Here is a 20,871-nt window from a genome sequence, read left to right on the forward strand (position 1 = left end):
TTTTGCGCAAAAAGTGCTTTTGCGCAAAAGCATCCTTGCCCAGTATAGATGTGCTTTTGTGCAAGAAAGCTCCGATGGCCATTTTAGCCATTGGGCTTTCTTGTGCAAAAAATTAAGGTGCCTGTCTACACTGGTCCTCTTGGGCAAGTATTCTTGCCCAAGAGGGCTTATCCCTGAGCGGGAGCGTCAAAATATTTGGGCAAGAAGCACTGAATTCTTACATTAGAACATCAGTGCTCTTGCGCAAATTCAAGCAGCCATTGTAGACAGCTGGCAAGTTTTTGCACAAAAGCAGCTGCTTTTGTGCAAAATCTTGCCAGTCTAGACACACCCCAAATGTTGTCATTTTTAAAATGTATTTTATTGATAAATGCTTTACTGTATCTGTTCAGCATCAGTTGGCAGATTTCTTAAGACATCTTGGAAGAAATGGATCTTAAGGAATGTTTTGGAAAATAGGATAAATGCTTTGTTTCAGTTTACAGATCAACTAGCTCTTGAATGGGGTCTTGAATCGGGTTTATCTAGTTTAATTTTTTTGTTTCCAGATATTTTTTTGATTCAGTGGATACCACTCCAAGAATCTCCTTACTACCTGTATCATTGTTTCCTTTATCAGGTATTTCTTTCTAAATACAACTATGATCAAACTTTTCATTTTCAAAATTAACAGAGCAGGTCAAATGTTCCATTAAAAATGCTGATGAGAGGCAATCAAAATATTTTGTGAAAATATGTCTATTCTATCAAAATTTTCAATGGAAACTAGGAAGGGAGGTGTATCTGGCTCTCTGTAATACCTAATTCTCCCACAGCTTGCCCGGTGAACTACTTGGGAACTGGGATTTCAAATTTCCCAGAAAGGTTGAGATCCTCACGAGCATATTTTGTTTTGGAAACATCAAAATGTAGTAAAAAAACTCTGATTTGGGATGAAAAAAAGTCTGAAAACTCAACCTTTTTCACAGGATGGATATTCCACTTCCCAATCAGTGTTAGCTAGCAAAGACATGGGTGGAAGAAGTAAATCAAAACGTGACTTGGAAAGATGAGCACAGTGAGGACTGTAGGCAATCAGGGAAGATTCAGTATCTAGTAAATGTAACATCCTTTGAAAATAAATAGCACAGATCCAAAATGGGTTTTGTCATGTTGGTGTAATATTGTCCTAATATTAATTTTACATGTAATCAAGGATTCTAGTTGCCTCAGGGAAATAAGACCTGGATATTGACAGTTGTGGTGGTGATTCGCAAGAATAACTCTCTTCTTGTTTTAGGTTGGCAATAATGAAAATGACAGAGAAATAAATCCCAGAGAATCTCCTTGAAAGAACTCCTTTACTTAAAACATACTTTTATTGTGTCATTCACACAAAATGTAATCAAAACACTTTAGAGAAAGAAATAATATAGTTCCTAAAATAATGAGACAAATAAAGAGATATTGGGAGGGAGAAATAATGTGTTGTCTTGCTGTGATGCCATAACATAATCATTTGTTAAATATGACCATTTATGTAATGATGAGCAAACAAAAGAAAACTGTACCGTACAGCAGGAAATGCAGACATGAGGATGTGAGGCGAGACCTAGTGTAGGTTGGCTCTAGATAAGTAGTGGAGTGAGTAGACTGATTTTGACTGATGGGAGAAACTTGGCTGTCAGGATGTTATGCCATGTACTTTATAATACTGCATTGGCATACAGAGTAAATACATTTTTGGCACATCATCAAGCTTCATCCAAACACTATCATATCTAGAGGAATATGTGTCACTGAAAATGTCAGTGTGTCCCTGGCAGCGTTTCTCCCAGTGTTTCCTGTCATTTAAACATTAAAGCTGTGTCTAGATTACACCCCTTTTCCGTAAAAGGGATGCAAATTAGACACAGCGCAATTGCAAATGAAGCGAGGATTTAAATCTCCCCCGCTTCATTTGCATAAACATGGCTGCCGCTTTTTTCCGTCTCGGGGCTTTGCCGGCAAAAAGCGCCAGTATAGACAGCAATCTTTCGGAAAATAAAGCCTTTTCCGAAAGATCCCTTATTCCTCTTAAAATCAGGAATAAGGGATCTTTCGGAAAAGGCTTTATTTTCCGAAAGATCCCCATCTAGACTGGCGCTTTTTGCCGGCAAAGACCCGAGACGGAAAAAAGTGGCAGCCATGTTTATGCAAATGAAGCGGGGAAGATTTAAATCCCCGCTTCATTTGCAATTGCGCTGTGTCTAATTTGCATCCCTTTTACGGAAAAGGGGTGCAATCTAGACACAGCCTATCAGAATTTTGTCCTACGTTTTTGTATCCCCCTGCAGACTAGAGGTACTTGAAGGTCCACAAACTGGACAGAAGACTGGCTGACTATGTTCTTCACAAGCCACCCTTCCCCAAGGTTATTTCTACTACTAACTGGCAACCATGCTTCTCACTTTGAAGTCTAAGATAACCCTTCTCGATGTGTAACCTACTCCACATACAGTCAGAGATAAAATGGGAAATGTTATTTGAATTCATTTCTATATTAGCTCTAGCACCTGCAGAGGGACAAATGGGAAGGTGGCCAGTATAAGCCAAAGCCTCTGACTCATCCCTTAACCAATCTATGAGCAAGGAGAACTCCAAGGACAGCTACTTAATCCCACAGGAAGGGCAGCAACACAATCTGTGCAACATCATCACTTGGCTGGCAACTGTTCCTCTCCCACTGCTTTGTGTTTGAGGCTGCTCCAGACATTCAGCCTGCCTCCCCAGTTGGCTCTGCACCTGTAACTCCCTGCAACAGCCCCATCTCTTCCATTCTGAGTTGCTCAGCAATCCCCTGAAAGTTTGCACAGACTGTTACACCAAACGCCAGAGTCTTACATAGAGCTTCTGGGTGCTTCTGCTCCGGAGATTGCAATCCTACTCCAGAGTCTCCAGAATTAAGTTGTCCAGTTGCAGCTGGAAAATGACTCCCTCTGAAGGCAAGTCAGAGTCTTCTCCAGAGCACCTTTCATCGGCCCTGTCAGCAACCCCGGAGTATAATCCAAAAGTCCTGTTGCCAAAGTGGTTTGTTGGTAACCCTCATACATTCTAAGGGTACATTATCTAATGCTGCCTCTTGGTCATGCTTTAGACAGCCATTTACCCAAACAAGGCAAAGGTGGGATTGATCATCAGCCTTCTGACAGGATATCAGCCCTTCTGGAATGGGCAACCCTAGTTCCTGGCTGTTTTGAAGAATTAATCTAATTCTTCTTGCTTATATTTGACAATAAGCAGGCCTACACCACTGAAGCCCCTCTTAAGTTCCTCACACAGGGTTCATAGGCTCAGCTTATTCTGGCCACTTCTGGCACCTGACTGCCTTCTCCACGGCCTTGCCACATCTCTCGCTGCTCAGATCTGCTACTGCCTTGCCACTTGTCTCGCTGCCCGGTCCCTCACTGCCTCTTGCTGCCCCTGGCAGCTCCTGCGCACGTGCTGAGGCAGCTTGGCTTAGTGTGGCTCTGCTCGCAGGGAGGCACTGCCACTGTAGCTGATACAGTATGCGTGCTCTGCTGCCAATCTTGCCGCCCCCTGCTGGCCAGCAGCTGCATGGCTCCACTTGCAGGGAGGTGCTGCCACTGTGGACAATGTGGCAAGTGTGCTCTGCCACCACCTCTTGCTACCCCTGCACCAGCCAGCAACTCCTGTGCATGTGGCTTGGCTCAATGCGGCACTGCACAGCTCAGCGAACAGGGAGAATCTGCTGCTGGAGTCCACAGCGATGAGGCAGGCAGGCGGCTCAAGGTGCCACAAGCTGCATACAAACAGGCCACATGTTGAGTAGCCCTAATTTATAGGGTTCTGGAAGATGAGCCTCTGTCCATCCAAGTGTATTTACAGTGACAGGGTCTCTCCATTTATCTGAGCTAACTCTGTCTGACTTTTCTGCATCCTCCCAATAACTGCAAGCATTGGTAGTCATATATCACATTCCCTGCATTTAGTGTTAACACAATTTGTTAACACACAACAGCCAAATGGGAAAAAACACGTTCTAATAGTTGACCTATTGGCAGGCCTAAGGAAATTGAGTGAATTGTATTTACATAACCACACCCATGATTTCCTTCCCATTCCAGCTAACTGTAATGGAAGCATTGATTCAGACCCTGCTTGCATCATTTTTAATATTACAAGTAATAAGGGCTGTGGTGCTCTTTATTTTGGAATGCTAGATTAAAATAAAATTTAGACAACTGAAGCATTTACAGATACCCTACCTGAAAAGGAATTATTATAGTAGCTGAGTATTAAGAGATGTTACTATTCTACGAAGTAGTGATGAAGGGAAGTAGTCAACTAGTTGACTACCCAATGGCTACGTCTAGACTGGCATGATTTTCCGCAAATACTTTTAACAGAAAAGTTTTCCGTTAAAACCATTTGTGGAAAAGAGCATCTAGATTGGCACGGACGCTTTTCCGCAAAAGGACTTTTGCCCGAACGGGAGCAGCATTGTATTTCCGCAAGAAGCACTGATTTCAGATAGTAGGAAGTCAGTGTTCTTGCAGAAATTCAAGCGGCCAATGTAGACAGCTGGCAAGTTTTTCCGCAAAAGCAATTGCTTTTGCGGAAAAACTTGCCAGTCTAGACACAGCCAATAAGTATATGTTTATCGGGTAGTCAAGTTGACTACTCGCTTGTTCCCCTTGCTGCCTCTGTCAGAGTCCGTGTGTGTGTGTGTGTGGGGGGGGGGGGGGGATAGGAAGCAGGAGCCAGTGCTGGGGGAAGCCAGCTTACAAGCTAGTCCCAGAGAATTGCAGTGTCCTGGAGCCAGTGCAAATCAGGACTGCTTAGTCCCATCTTGTGCTCCCTGGGGAGCTAACCCTACTGCTGCTCTGCATTTTAAATGTAGTAAGGGTTATATTTAAAATGTAGAGCTGCAGCAGGGGTAGTCTCTGGGGCTGGCACAAGCCAGGACTAAGCAGTTGCAGTTCGTGCTGGCTCTGGGATGGTGCGGCTCTGTATTTTAAACGTAATAAGAGCTCGCCAGGCTCTCTCTACATTTAAAATACAGAGCTGCTGCGGGATTACCTCTCAGGGCTGGTGTGAGCGGGGTCTGCTTAATTCCAGTTCACGCTTCCTCTGGGAGCTAACCCAGCCCGGCTCCTACTACATTTAATCTCCAGAGCGGCAGCTGAGGTAACGAGCCCCCTCCCGCCCAGACTAATCAAGTAGTTGCTGAAAATGTCATGGACTTTAACATCCCCCCTATGAAGGAACGCCTTGAATCAATGCTGGCCACGACCACGTGTGCATGGGACGCACAGAATTACGAAGTGATAAATTTACAAGTCGGGGGGGGGGGGGAGGTGGGGCTGTGACAAGAGATTGTCTCAGTTGCGCCAAATCTCCTTACAAAACGTTACACTGAAAATCTGCAGAAAAGCCTAAAGTCACTGAAACTGTAACTCTCCAGGCAGCGCAAGCTCGGCCTGCGCGGGGCGGTGAGTCTGCCGCTAGCGGGTCTCACACGCTCCCGGGGGGGGGGAGAGCTGCGTGTGTACGCGCCAGGGGGCGCTGGGGAAGCGGTTTCTTGTTTCCACCTTGCTCCGGTTGACCCGGCAGGTGACAGCGGGGCGCCGAGTCCACTCCCTCCTTCACCCCTCCCTTCCTCACGTTGTTGCCGCCGCTTGTGCTACGCCGACCCGCTTCGGACCCGTCTGGCCTCAACACGCCACGGCGGCCAGGAAACGGCTTGCCCACAAGTGTTACTGCGCCTGCGCACGGCTCTCGGGACCTATGGGCCGCCGTTTCCACGGTTGTTGCCGCGCATGCTCAGATCGCGGGAACATGCGCAGAAACAGTAACGTGACGGGGAGCCGAGTCTGAAACTGCCGCGCGTAGCCCTGTGCCCCGTGACAGGTACCTGCCTTGCCCGCCGATCGGAGCCGCGGCCCCGCCTGGCTGCCCGTGGGTAGGGGGGCAGCGGGACGGGCGAGGGGCTGTGCGTGACTCGCCCTGGGGGCAATGCAGTTGCCTCGGACCCTCCTTCCTCATCGGCCGCCCCTCCCTGCAGGGGAGTTGCGCCCTGGCTGTTGGCAACGGAGCTTTCCGTGCCCTGCTTGCTGCGCGCGCCTCTGACAACACTTTCCCTGCTCTCTGCCTTCCAGCGTGAAAACGCGTCTTTCTCCTGTGAACTTTCTTGCTGTCTGTCCTCGCCGCAAAGAGTCTGGCAGGATTGTGAATGGGACTGAAATTGACCCCTGCCCCTGGCTGTTGTTATAACCGTCAATGAGTTGTGCCCACGGAAGCTCATGATGCCATCTACATGTGCTGTTAGTCTTCAAGGTGCTGCTAGACTATTTCTTGTTTTTTAAGCTTTTCCAGTTACAGGCTAACTCGGCTCCCCCTCTGAAGCTTATACATATAAACATAGCCCTAACTAGCTCTCTGGCCCTGACATTGGTTGGTACCTACACGTAAAAACAAGCTCTAAAACATGTTTCTCATTGTATAATGATGATTGTTTCCTCACTGAGTGATATTTAATTTGAGAGACATATTTAAATCCTGGGGCTTTGCAATCCTAGGATTATAGCAACACTTCACATCCTGGAAGGATCCGCTCAGCATTGTCTTTTCATTTGGGGATCCAACTGTTTGTTTCAGTTTGTTAGTGATAATCATTTTACAGAATGGGGTCTTGATTGTTCTGAGCAAAGACTAAAGATCTCATGGAATTTTTTGTACATTAGCTCATGCACACAGTAACGTGTAGCTTGCAAGCCAGTCAATATCCTCCAACCCTAGAAGTTTATAGGTGCTACATGAGTAGACAATAAGTTTGAAATTCTCTGGAGTGAGTGGCATTACATAAATGCTAAAAAATGTACTCAGAACTTTCCATGTAAAATGATAACATGGGATTAAAATATGATCTATGTTCCTTCTGGAAAGCAATAAATATAAGGGACTTTTCACTGTCATTATTTTGTGAAAAGGTCTCCATATGGCTGCTGCTGGGAGAATAAGAATGTTCTAAGCCCCAAACCTAGCTATGGGTTTGAAGCTCTGCAGAAGCAGCACACTACGGCTAAGTCTACACTGGCACTTTAGCGTGCTGAACTTTCTGGCTCAGGGATGTGACCTCTCCCTCCCTGAGTTACAGCTCTGCAAAGTGCCAGTGTGAACCAGGACTCCCAGTCCTATTAGCTACTTGCCTCGTGGAGGTGGTTTATATAGAGTGCTGGGAGATTTCAGTTTAAAATGCTGCCAAGTATAGATGAAACCTAAACCTTTGTGTTTATAAGACAGTGAGATCCTTATGTTGCCTTTGGACCAATTTCCTTGCACACAGATATCCTATAGTGATGTTCCATTGAAAATGTAATGTTATAGACATCAATCAAACAAAAAACCCAACTATCGTAGTAACCTTTATTGCATATGAGTAATCAAGTTGAACTTAATGAGCATAAAGTCAAACATCTGTGGTAGTATTTGCAGAATCAGGGCTGTAAGCTATTTTGTGCTTTCTTTATTTCAAAAACACCAATTATATATTATTTTTAAAGTCGCTTATTTCATATAGGTATTTAAAGCTTTCAGCTTGTTCCAAACATTGCTGAAATATAGGCAGAAATTATATTGGCAACAGTCTAGCTGATGCACTTGTTTTTGCTGATGTCCTCATACTTCACGAGTCCGCTCCCATTGAACAAAGCCATCGTTGAAGCATCAATCTGCTTCCTATATAAATATAATGTTAAGGTATTTAATGGTCTTCATAAACTCTTCTGCATTCTTTTATCTGGTTACTCCTTATTGCTTTACTCCTTACCCCCCACTCAGCTGCTAGAAAGAGATTTCTCTACTCTTCACCAATCTCCTTCTATTTTATGAGTTGGTTGGATTATAAATTGCTTCAGGCAAGAGGCTGCAAAGTTTGTAGAGAACAGTTCTAAGAAATGTAGTAAGTTTCCTATTCGGTAGAGCTAATGTAGCCTGAAATAAAGTGAAAGAAACTCTGGTGGCTGCCATTACATTAAGCAAGTCAACAGCTCAGTATTAGGAAACTACAAATATTTAACAGTAGAATTAAACAAATTAATGCTAAAATGTATTTGGGTTTTGTAGATTTTTGCAATTAAAACCTGTGTATTAGGAAAACAGTTTCACTACATACATATGAAGACATGTCTATAGTCGCTCTTATGTTTGCAAAACGTTTGTTGCTTAGGAACGTGAAACGCATAATGTGGCTACAGGAGCACTCTTGCAGTGGCACTGCTGTATCAGCATTATAGTTGGCCTAAGATTTCTTCCTTTTCCCCTCTCTCCAGTTTTGGCTAATTTTAAACAGGGAAGAGCAGCACCAGCTGTGAACAAAAGTTATTTTTCTTGAATTTGTTCAAATGTCTGTAGTTATATTTTGCTTTTTAATTCTTAATCTCTTTCTTTGTCTCTGATATGAGTAATGGAAAACCCATACTAAGATGTGGAAAGTTTGCCAAATAGGGTTTGTGTTGTGTATAGTCATCTGTCAGTTTCTTTTCCCATTGCATTTTGCAATGTGATTTAAAAAGTAATCATATATGGTTCTGTTTAGGGGTATAATAGTGTAGTTGATTAACCGATAAGCAAAAGCTTATAGGTTAATGTTGTAGACTACATGCATTACCCCCAACCCCAGTAAATTTTTTAGCAGGATGGCCAGCGATGGGTTTGGGACCTATCCCTGCTGCGGCTCTGCATATAAAGTGTATTAGGAGCTAGGCAGGCAGGCAGCCCGGCTCAGTTCTGGCTTGTGCCTGGTCTGGGAGCTCAGACCTTCTCCCTCCTCCACCTCCCCCCCTTTCCTGTGGCTGCCCCTTAGAGGTAGCAGCACAGGGTGACAGGCAGCTGGTCTGCAAGGGGAGCTGGTTTTCAAACTGGCTGTCCTCACAGACCAGCTCCCCGTTGGCACCCTGAGGCAGAGGCAACAGCGCAGAGTGATAGAGGGCTCCTCAGGAATGAGGCCAGAGTGTACTGGCTGCCAGCCCCGACCCTGGGGATGATAGAATAGTTGATTAACCAATGAGAATTAAATTAAGTTACTCAACTATTCAGTTAACCAATATTTAACATACCTAGTTCTGTTATCTTTTTGGGGAATTCAGTGCTGCAGACTTACAAGACTTATCTCTAGTAGGGATGTAATAGTATAGTTGATTAACTAATGAGCAAAAGCTTATAGGTTAATGTTATAGAGTACACACATTTCTCTCCCCCCACCGTTGCTAGTAAAATTTTTTAGCAGGCTGGCTAGCAGCCCAGGTCAATTCTGACTCGCACTGGGTCCAGAACCTACTCCTGCTGTGACTCTGCATTTAAAGTGTATTAGGAGACAGGCAGCTTGGCTCAGATCAAGCTCATGCTGGGTTCAGGAGCTCAAACCTTTAGACAGGGGCTGCTGCCACCCTGTTCTGCAGCCTGTTTATCAGAGGTAGCAGCACTGGGCAACAGGCAGCTGGTCCACAAGGGAAGCTGGTTTTTAAACTGTCTCCCTTCCTGGACCAACTCCTGCATGGCACCCTGCACTGCTGCCTCTGATACAGGCTTCTGGCTGTGCCGCTGCAAATTATAGAATAGGCAATAACCGATAAGAATTCATGAGGTTATTCGACTATTCAATTAACCAATATTTAACATCCTTTGTCTCTACTATGCTGGGGATTGATGCTGCCGCAATTGATTGACTGACCATCAATTTATCACGTCTCCTGAGATGAGAGAAATCAATCTCCAAGCACTCTCCAGTCAATGCCTGTACTCCGCTAGGGCAAGAAAAATAGCTGAGGTCAATGTGAGAGCAGCTGCTGCCAACCTTACCACACCCAACACCCCAATAAGTACATTAACTTCAGCAAAACAGATTAAATCAATGGCATGGTTTAGTGTAGATAAGGGCACAGTCCTGCTTAAGAATAAAGCAGATGGGCCTCAATTCAGCAAAGACTGACACAATGGAATGACCACCATAAACAGGATTACAAAGAACCAGACACCGAAGACAAATTTGATGGGCCTACTGCATGTGTAAGTGCAAGTTGAGCATATAAAGAAGAGCTTGTAGGCTTTGGCTTGTAATAGTGAGTCCTCTCTTTACCCTGCAACCCCATATATTAGAGAGACAGACTGTGAAGTAATATCTTTTATAGGACCAACTTTTGTTAGTGGGAGAAACAGGCTTTCAAACTCTTCTGAGTCCTTCTTCAGGCTTGGAACAGTCCCTTAGAATACGTGATATTTACTTATGCTAAAGTACTTGTTTGACCTTGGATTTAGCTGATACTTCTGAGTATCTTTTCTGGACCTGAGGAAGAGCTCTGTGTGAAAACTTGTCTTGCTAACCAGAGACTGGTCCCATAAAAGATTAGGGATGTAAAATCCTGTTTAATTGGCTAACCAATTGGTTAGCCAATTAAAAGGGGCAAGCATGGGGGAGACCTCTCTAACCTGGCATGCCACCTCCACCCATCCTCCCCTCCACAGGCAGGGGCTGCTTCAGCTTGGCCAGAGCAGTGCCTGCTTGAGTGTCCCCCATCATCCTCCCCCGCCACAGTCAGGGGCTGCATCTACAGGGATGCCAGAGCAGCCCCTGTCTGCGGTGGGCCAGGGTGCCTGCGGGGCACCGTGACTCACTGCGGACAGAGGCTGCAATGGCTGGAATGCTGGACCAACCTCTACCTGCGATGGGGTAGGGTGTCCCACAGGCAGGGGTTGCTCCGATGCCCTGGTTAGAGTACTCCTGCCTGCAGGCATCTGGGCCTGACGCAGGCAGGGGTTGCACTGGAGAAGCCCCTGTCTGTGGCGGGCCCCCATGGGACTGCAGCAGCCTCCTGCCAGCCCCACCAGTTAACTAGTTAAACCTTCACATCCCTATAAAAGATACTACTTCACCTACCTTGTCTCTCTGATATCTGAAACTCACATGGTTATAACACTGCATATCCTTAGTATATGTTGTTGTATTAGGCACAGAATGTAGACTTAAACTATTTGTTCTTCTGTTTTTAGAAACTTAATGCTATTTTTTTTAATTATACATCTTCCTTTATAGTTCTTAAAGATACGTTACTGATGATTCATCTCCAGACAGTTGTGCCTAAATTCTTATTTACGTCACAGGGGAGAATGCATATGTCTCCAGTCTCTCACATAGCTATTTCACAGTCGGGGTTTAGAATCCTGTTTAAATAGTTAACAGGCTAAATGTTGCATTTAAGTGATTTATTGGGATCCCGCGGTTAACTGAGCAGGGACACTGCTCAAGCTCGGCTGGGCCTGCTGCACCTCAAGTGGGGACTGCTCCAACTGGCCCAGGCAGGGCTTGCTGCACCACACTGTAGGTGAAGAGCTGCACTGGCCGGCTAAAGTGCCCCCTGCCTGCAGCGCGGTGCGCCTAGCCTGGCCACTGGTTAACCCGGGTAACCAGTTAACTAATTAACCCTTTTCATCGCTATTTCCTAATCACTACCATTGCTATTAGACCTTCATTTTGTAGTGAATAGCCCTTAAAAAGAAAAGTTTAAAATATGTGTGAAGTGATTCCCAACTGTAATCACAGTGTTGTCCATGGACTCCATTGGAGGTTTCATTTTTCATATCTGCCATTGGTTATTAAGGTTTCCAATAAATCTAAGTCCCTCTTTCACCATCTTCCTGCCATATTCTAGCTACTGGAAGAATGAGTATATTTATCCTTTGGCCCTGGCAACTGGGGGGGGGGGGAGGAGGAGGGGTGTGTGTGTGTGTGTGTGTGTGCGTACGTACTTACGTACTCTACTTACACATTTCCCTACCTTCTTGTCTACCACAAGGGGAGAATTCTATGATGCTTGCCTACCTTTAAGTCCTCCTTTCCTATGAATAGCTCCATCTATTGCCTGTCATAGACTTATCAAATAGCGGAGTGACATCGACATGATCCTTGCCAATGTTGTATTGCCCGTGGTTTTGAACATCAGTTTAGAAATTTGGCAGACTTTGTCGATTTCACTTTCCTTCCAGTTTGAGAAACCTCTGAACACCAGGGAAAATGCGGGAGCTTCCAGCCTGTAGATTCAATGTCTTTCTACATGAATTCACATTTGGAAAGTTGTCCTTGCAACTGTAAGGGATAGATATCTGTCCCCTGATTTTAATAACTGTTATGAACCAGAAACTCCTGTGAGCTTTGGTTGCTTGGCAGTTATGAAAATTAGGCCATGTATTTTTATGTATGTTCAAGTTAGAATTCTGCAGAAAATGATAGCTTATACTCCTAATTTTATTAGTATGTTATACTTTTTATATTGTATATACCTAGAATATTTGATAAACAGTTAATATAGACACATTAGGTCTATATCCAGAACAAAATCTTCCTTATCTACTTGTCCTAGCAGGTATTTTTCAAACCCTAATCGCTACTATAGAGTTGTTGATAATGGTATTATCTTTAAGATTGTGCCAGCTTTTCAGTTATTAATATTTTTCAGCAGTTTGTGTTGCAGACTTGGTAATTTTTACTGGGCTGAAGCTTAGAGGTCAAATTTCATCTGTGGTTTGTGTGTATTGTTGTTTTGCGAACTTGGCAATGTGTACATGTGTGCAGAACTTGTATATAAGTAAAGTAGCTTTTTTTCTTGTTAGATATTTGATTATTTGATGCACATCAGACACCTGATCATGACTTCATTGGGAACCCAAAATTCTAGTTGAAATCAAGTACAGGCAGTCCCCGACTTACGCGGATCCAACTTATGCCAGATCCGCACTTATGAACGGGGCTTTTCTCGCCCCGGAGCTCACGGGCGGCGTGTCGCCACCCATGTCCTCTGGGGCGAGAAAAGCTTCTCCCGGTCTTCCTTGTCTGCTGGGGGGGTCCAGCAAAGCCGCTGGACCCCCCCAGCAGACCAGGGACACCCGAGCAAAGCCGCCACCTGGGCGGCTTTGCTCGTTTGTCCGGGAGCAAAGCTGCCCAGGCGGCGGCTTTGCTCGGGTGTCCCTGGTCTGCTGGGGGGGTCCAGCGGCTTTGCTGGACCCCCCCAGCAGACCAGGGAGACAGGAGCAAAGCCGCACAGGCGGCATCCCGCCAACTGTGTGGCTTTGCTCGGGGTCAAAGGAACAAAGCCACACAGGCGGCGGGGTCCCTCCGCCTGTGCGGCTTTGCTCAGGTCTCCCTGGGGTGCTGGGGGGAACTCCCCCCAGCACCCCAGGGAGACAGGAGCAAAGTCGCACTGGCAGCGGGGTCCCTCCTCCTGTGCGGCTTTGCTTGGGTCTCCCGGACTCCCTCCAGCACCCCAGGGAGACAGGAGCAAAGCCGCACGGGCAGCGGGGTCCCTCCGCCTGTGCGGCTTTGCTCGGGTCTCCCTGATCTGCTGGGGGGGGAGGGGGCGCAGCTAGTACGCCCCCCCCCCCAGCAGATCAGGATTTTGTTGCGGGACGCCTGGGGTAGAGCAGCTGGGGTGCTGCCGGGTTGGTCCTGTGGGAACCTACTGGGCAGCGCCCCAGCTTTTCTGTCCCAGGCTCCAGATTCAGCAGCTATTGAAACTGATCAGGCTGATTCCAGGAAGCGGGGGGCAGAGCAACTCTGCCTCTGGCTTCCTGTAGTCAGCCCCTGGTCAGTTTCAGTGGCAGCAGCTGAATCTGGAGCCAGTTCTGACTTGCATACTAATTCAACTTAAGAACAAACCTATAGTCCCTATCTTGTACTAACCCGGGGACTGCCTGTACTGTAGTATATGTACTAGTTCTTAGTTGTGGGGTGTGTATGTGTTTTTTAAGTGATATGCAATCTTAACAGAACACTTTCAAATTAGGAATCTAGCCTTTTTATTTAAAGCGATTTCTGGTACTACAGCTCTCCTTTATTTTTCTTGAGTCTTTTTTGTGGCTTTTCAATTACATTTTACTACACTTAATGGTTTTTTTTTCCTGTTGTATGAAAGACTCACAGGAACAGAATTATCTCTTCCCTTTTCACAGTCTTCAGCCTATTCATGCAACATAAAACTTGAAGTGCTACAAGAAATACAAGCACAATGTGCAACTGAGATCCATAATCCTTATAGTAGAGAAGATAGCCAGGACCAAGCTAGTCCTATCCTGAGAGATTTTTCATATGATCTTTAAAGAAGGAAACCTTCCACCCAGTATTCCAGCAACCACGATTGTGGTCTGTGGGCCCTGCAGTGTGTGCCTGGTATCCAGTCTGTGGGCCTTTCTTCAGCAAATTAACTGAGAAGCTAGCAATTTTTTTTCAAATGTATCCATTGTCAAAATGAACCCTGCCCTACAGTACTTTGAGTCTGCTGGTCTCAAACCTGGATAAAGCAATGAGGGTTCAGTGTAAGGCCAACTATCCAGCTGTGGTTTTTTTTTTAAACAAACTAAACCCCACAACATTCATTGGTTATAGATATGGAACCAGGCTACCATTCTGCTACAAATGGATGCTCAGTACGGAATACTGACCCCTCATACTCCATCAAGGTTTCTAGTGAAAGCCAGTCTCTGAAATCCAGGACCCTAAAAAGTTTGATGCTAGTAGCAAAAGTCCCTAAAAACACTTCAGAGTCAATTGAAACATGAGAACAATTAATATCTTGTAGATTATGAGGGAGATGGCTAGCTATAGACTTTAAATCCTAGCCATCAGTTGAACCCACTGACAGGTACAGATAATAAGCACATTGAGCAGGAGAAGAAATCTCTCACATATTCAGGTCATACTCAGAAAAAGTGGTGTTCATTATTACAGATTCTATGGAAGAATAACTTATGAGCTGGGAACCTACCAAGCTATTATATATGCCAGACTAGGAATGTAAAATGCCATTTAATCAGTTAAACGATTAAATGTTACATTTAACTGGTTAACCACTTATCCAGGATTCTGCAGGCAGGGGTCTGCTCCAGCCTGGGTGGGCAGGAGTGATCTCCCCAGCATGGCAGGCCCGGCCGGGCTGGAGCATCCCCCCCATCCATTTGTCTGGCCCACAGGCGCTTCTTGAGATTAATAATCAATTGCAAGCACTACCAGTTTACTATGCTTCCATTTGGTCTATCCACAGTCTCACGTGTGTTCACCAAGTGCATGTCAGTAGTAGCAGCCTTTTCCGCAAGGGGCAGGTTCAGGTGTATCCCTACATTGATGATTGGCTGCTGTGGGGTTGCTCCAGGGACCAATGGAGTCATAGAATCATAGAATACTAGGACTGGAAGGGACCTCGAGAGGTCATTGAGTCCAGTCCCCTGCCCCCATGGCAGGACCAAATACTGTCTAGACCATCCCTGATAGACATTTATCTAACCTACTCTTAAATATCTCCAGAGATGGAGATTCCACAACCTCTTTGGGCAATTTATTCCAGTGTTTGACTGCCCTGAAAGTTAGGAACTTTTTCCTAATGTCCAACCTAAACCTCCCTTGCTGCAGTTAAAGCCCATTGCTTCTTGTTCTATCCTCAGAGGCCAAGATGAACAAGTTTTCTTCCTCCTCCTTATGACACCCTTTTAGATACCTGAAAATGGCTATCGTGTCCCCTCTCAGAGTTCTCGTTTCTAAACTAAATAAACCCAATTGTTTCAGCCTTCCTTCATAGGTCAAGTTCTCTAGACCTTTAATCATTCTTGTTGCTCTTCTCTGGACCCTCTCCAATTTCTCCACATCTTTCTTGAAATACGGTGCCCAGAGCTGGACACAATACTCCAACTGAGGCCTAACCAGCGCAGAGTAGAGCGGAAGAATGACTTCTCGTGTCTTGCTCACAACACCTGTTAATGCATCCCAGAATCATGTTTGCTTTTTGTTTGCAACAGCATCACACTGCTGACTCATATTCAGCTTGTGGTCCACTATAACCCCTAGATCCCTTTCTGCAGTACTCCTTCCTAGACAGTTGCTTCCCATTCTGTATGTGTGAAACTAATTGTTTCTTCCTAAGTGGAGCACTTTGCATTTGTCTTGATTAAACTTCATCCTGTTTACTTCAAACCATTTCTCCAATTTGTCCAGATCATTTTGAATTATGACCCTATCCTCCAGAGCAGTCGCAACCCCTCCCAGCTTGGTATCATTTGCAAACTTAATAAACATACTTTCTATGCCAATATCTAAATCGTTGATGAAGATATTGAACAGAGCCGGTCCCAAAACAGACCCCTGCGTAACCCCACTTGTTATACCTGCTGTGGAGTCTCAAATGTGGTTGGTCAGAGAGACCTTCCACAGACTTGGTCTGCTCCTGAATGTGGACAAGTCGACGTTGTCATTGACCAAGAGAGTCAAATTTATTGGGGTGGTGTTAGACTCAGTGCAGGGGAGGGTGAACCTGCCACGGTCTAGACTAGAAATATAAGCACGTAGTTGACTATTCGATAAGCAAAAGCTTATCAGATAGTCCATGGACTAGTCACTCCACTCCCCCATTGCTGCCGCTTATTGACACATCGACTAGTCAATGCAAAATGTATCAACTAGTTGATTAAACAAAATTTAACATCCCCAGTCCAGATACTGACAGACCTCTTTTGGGCTCTCAGATGCTTCCCTACCACAACCACAAGTGTATGCTTAAGTATCCTCAGATGCATGACAATATATGCCTGTGTGATGAGATATGCCAGACTGAGGTGCAGGCTGATCCAGTCATGAGTATCTGAATATATCACCCAGGCAGACACAACTTGAACTTGGTTGTATCTGTTCTTGAGTAAGGATGTAAAAGACTGGTATTTTGACTAGTTGATACCCCTCCTCTTTGCTGCCTCTATAGAATAGAGGCAACAAAGGGGGTAGGGAGGGGCACTTCAATGTGGCAGCGCTGCTGTTCGGTGCTGCCACTTTGAAACCACCAGGTGGCTTTTCAAAGGGGCAGCCGCTGTACAGCTGATCCGTGGATCAGCTGTATTGCGGTTGCCCCTTTAAAATGCCGCCTGTGCACCTTTCAAAAGGGCAGCCATGGAGCCTGGGATCAGCTGGGGACTCCCCACCTGATCCCGGGCTCCCTGTAGCATTTCCCCAGAACTTGGGATCAGATGGGGAGTCCCCAGCTGACCCCAGGTTCCAGGGAAATGCCATGTGGAGCCCGCGGTCAACTGTGAACTCCTCAGCTGACCCCGGGCTCCTAGCGGCATGCAGTGTAGAATGGAACCCGGGGTCAGCGGGGGACTGTGAGTCCCCTCAGATGCATGACACTTTATACCTGTGTGATGAGATATGCCAGACTGAGGTGCAGGCTGCTCCAGGATCAACTGAATATATCACCCAGCAAGACACAACTTGGACTTGGGAACTCTTGTGCATTTCAAAGCAGGCACCTGCATGCAGCCTGGAGTCAACTGGACTTCCTGCTGGCCCCGGGCTGTACTCGGAGTTCCACATTCCTCCTTTGAAATGTACCAAAGTACATTTCAAAGGAGGAATGCGGAAGTGCCTATTGACTAGTTGACTAGTCAGTTAACCGCATTTTAACATCCTTATTCTGGAGTGAGTCCTAGATAATCTCCACTGGTGGCTAGACCCTTGCATCGTTTTTGTAGGAGTTCCATTCAACCCCAATCAATGATCCTGGTGACAAATATGTCAGACCTGGGTACCTAGGGGAACTAATGATGAAGGGACAGTGGTCACAGTCAGAAGTCCCCACTCCACATCAGTATAAATGAACTCGGAGCGATGAGGCTAGTCAGACCTTTCAGGACAGACTTCAAGGTCTGTATGTGGTAGTGGTGACCGACAATACTACTGCCATGTTTTACATAAACAAACAAGGAGATACCCACTCCTTCCCTCTCTGCCAGAGCCCTCCAGCTCTGGGATTTTTGCATAGGATATTTCCAGGTGAATGGAATGGTCTTTCTCACAGGCAGTCAGAACAACCTTGCAGACCATCTCAGCAACCTTGCGGACCATTGTCAATCACTAATAGTCAATTCACCCAGACATCTTACACACCGTTTTCCAGAAGTGGGGTATTCTCCAGGTGGCCCTTTTCACTACCAAGAGCAACAGGAAGTGACTTTTTTTTTCCTTTCGGAAACACAGTGCAGTATTGATCTTGGACGTTTTCTTCCTATTTTGGGGCAGCTGCCTTTTGTATGCCTTCCTTCCAGCCCTACTAGTCCACAAGGGACTGCTCAAGATATGTAGAGATAAAGCAGTAGTGACATTGGTACTCTGTGCTACTGAAGGTGTCCCTAGATGCCCTGATATCTCCACCATGTTACCAAGATCTAATCCAGGACCTCTGTTGCTTGCTCCACCTGGACTACAAATCCCTTGACCTCATGACTTGGAAGATTCATGGCTAAACCCAGTGAAGCTCCAATGCTCAGATTTGTGCAGGAAGTTTTACTCAGTAGCAGGAAGTGTTGCTCAGTTGTAGGAAACCTTCCACCAGAGCCACTTACCTAGCTAAATGGAAAAGATTCTAATGCTGGTGTGAGCACTATTGCACATTTCACTTCAAGCATCCATGCCACTTCTGGAGTACCTACATCATTGCAGGCAGCAGGAGCTGTCATGCTCATCTGTTAAAGCTCACCTTGCTGCCATCTCTGCCTTTCACCTGGGAGGAAACAGATCACTCTGTATATGCCAGCTCCATGATGAGCTGTTTGGGTTTGAACAGACTCTTCCAACATTCTGAACCTCTTGTACCAGCTTGGTACCTTAATCTCATTCTCTCCAGGAAAATGGGAGTCCCCTTTGAACCATTATCCACATCTTCCTTTCTGTATATTTCATTGGAGATATCCTTGTTTATGGACATTATCTCTGACCCCTCCCTACACTGTCTTCCTTAAGGACAAGTTGCAACTCTGGACTCACCCAGCCTTTGTACCCAAGGTAGTGTCTCGATACCACATGTGGCAAGACACATTTTTCCTTTTTTCTATTCCAAGCTGCACGCCAAGGGAACAGGGGCTCCAATTGCTAGATGTCTGATGAGTGCTGAAATTCAACATTGAGTGCACCAAGCCATTCAGGAAAGCAAACCAATTGTTTATGGAGGTGGCAGATTGAATTAAAGGACTTCTGATCTCCTCACAACACATCTCATCATGGATCACTGATTGCATCATACAACAAGGATCCAGCTCCATTTGGTGCATTTTTGATGGTAAAACGTGAGTTGGTCTGTAATTTATTTCAAAATAAGATATTTCAAAATAACTCATCTACATACAAAATGCATTTTGAAATAGCATTTGGCTGTTTCGAAATAGCGCGTCCACACTGAGTGGACACTGATTTGTATTTAAGGCTGGCCGGAACCAGTTTCGCCAGGGCATCAGGTCAGGAGTTACTTTGTGTGGCTGCTGCCTGAGGCTATCTGAGGCCTGTGCTTAAAGGGACTCCCCCGGACAGCCGGTTCTCAGGTTTCCCTGCTTGCTTGCCTACCTCAATGAGGGACAGCAAAGCATTTTTTTCTCTGTGTGCTCTGGTTGCTCTCACTCGGGACACTACAGCCCTCTGCAACATGGAGCCAGAGCTGCCCCTGGGCACTCTGGTGCTTCTCTTGGATGTGTTGTTGTGAGCCTGACTGCACTTTCTGCAGGCTGCCATCCGGGAGGTCCATCGTGGGGCTGTCTGTCCAGGAGGCCCTGCGGGAGAGCTTCCGCCCTGAGGAGCACTAAGAGCCTCCCTGGTCTGCCCCACTGGAGTCTTGTGCCTTATTCCTCCCTCACGTCCTTCCACTTACCCTCGCTAACCCCCCTTCCCGAGGTCAAATAAAATACACGTATTTTCATGAACACAAACTCTATTTAACAAAACTGGGCGAGGGGAAATGAAACTCTGGTGAGGCAGGAGAAGGGAGGAGAGAGGGTGGGAGAGGAGAGGCGGAAACCTGGGAGAAGGGAGCTGGAAGGGGGAAACAAGGGGGAGGGGAAACCCAGAGCTCAGTGTTGGGGGTCTGGCCGGGCCAACTGTCTCCCAGCACCGTGGGTGCGGGGGCCTTGGTGCTCCTGTTGTCAGCAAGAGTAAGTCTCAGGTCCGACATTGGGTTCTCAAAGTACAAAGGACGCTACGCAGGTATCTGTCAAACACAAGTAGTTTATTTCCTGACAGCTCACAGATGCACCCCTTAACTAGAAGGGCAACATAACAAAGAAGCGGCATATCTTATGTCCCTTCCTGCTAGCCAGGGATCCTGAGTTGGCTGCGGATGAAGTGGGAGGTTGTCTCAGCTTCCGAGGCGTTGGTACCCAAAGCCCATCGGTGAGGTCCAAATTGTTGTGCTTTGGTGAAGCCTTAAATACAGTTCTCTTGCCTTGTTTTGCAGTTTGGAAATTTCCAGGGGTTACTCATTGGCTACGTCTACACTGGCATGATTTTCCGGAAATGCTTTTAACGGAAAAGTTTTCCGTTAAAAGCATTTTTGGAAAATCGCGTCTAGATTGGTAGGATGCTTTTCCGCAAAAGCACTTTTTGCGGAAAAGCGTCTGTGGCCAATCTAGACGTGCTTTTCCGCAAAAAAGCCCTGATCGCCATTTTCGCGATCGGGGCTGTTTGCGGAAAAGAAATCTCTGCTGTCTACACTGGCCCTTTTGCGCAAAAGTCTTTCAGAAAAAGACTGTTGCCCGAACGGGAGCAGCATAGTATTTCCGCAAAAGCCCTGACAATCTTACCTGAGATTGTCAGTGCTTTTGCGGAAATTCAAGCGGCCAGTGTAGACAGCTGGCAAGTTTTTCCGCAAAAGCAGATGGTTTTGCGGAAAAACTTGCCAGTCTAGACACAGCCATTATGAGCTGATGTAGGGCTCAGCTGTTAGTTATCGATCTGGTTTTGATCTAGTTCTACTTGTTCTTTGGCCTTGTTTATGTGATCAGTATGTTAGGGTAAACAGAATTGATTATGCGTTCTTGCCC

The 20,871-nt window shown here is 46.0% G+C and overlaps 1 protein-coding gene across 5 annotated transcripts in view; it reads left to right on the top strand.

Moving 5' to 3' along the window:
• The first annotated feature begins 5,451 nt into the window (after positions 1 to 5,451).
• Positions 5,452 to 20,871, top strand: part of POT1 (protection of telomeres 1) — a 150,861-nt gene continuing 135,441 nt past the window's right edge. The window contains exons 1-2 of one of the 5 annotated variants that reach the window (XM_075928396.2): positions 5,766 to 5,892; positions 6,141 to 6,318. In XM_075928396.2, coding sequence (XP_075784511.2) covers positions 6,285 to 6,318 — 34 coding nt within the window. In that variant the 5' untranslated portion in view covers positions 5,766 to 5,892; positions 6,141 to 6,284. Of the gene's footprint in view, positions 5,475 to 5,735; positions 5,893 to 6,140; positions 6,319 to 20,871 lie in introns of those variants that run through there. The other 4 variants (XM_075928414.2, XM_075928408.2, XM_025184410.3 and 1 more) reach the window with 4 other exon arrangements.

This window comes from Pelodiscus sinensis, chromosome 1 (assembly GCF_052426305.1).
Source record: "Pelodiscus sinensis isolate ZL-2025 chromosome 1, ASM5242630v1, whole genome shotgun sequence".
Lineage (NCBI taxonomy): Eukaryota > Metazoa > Chordata > Testudines > Trionychidae > Pelodiscus > Pelodiscus sinensis.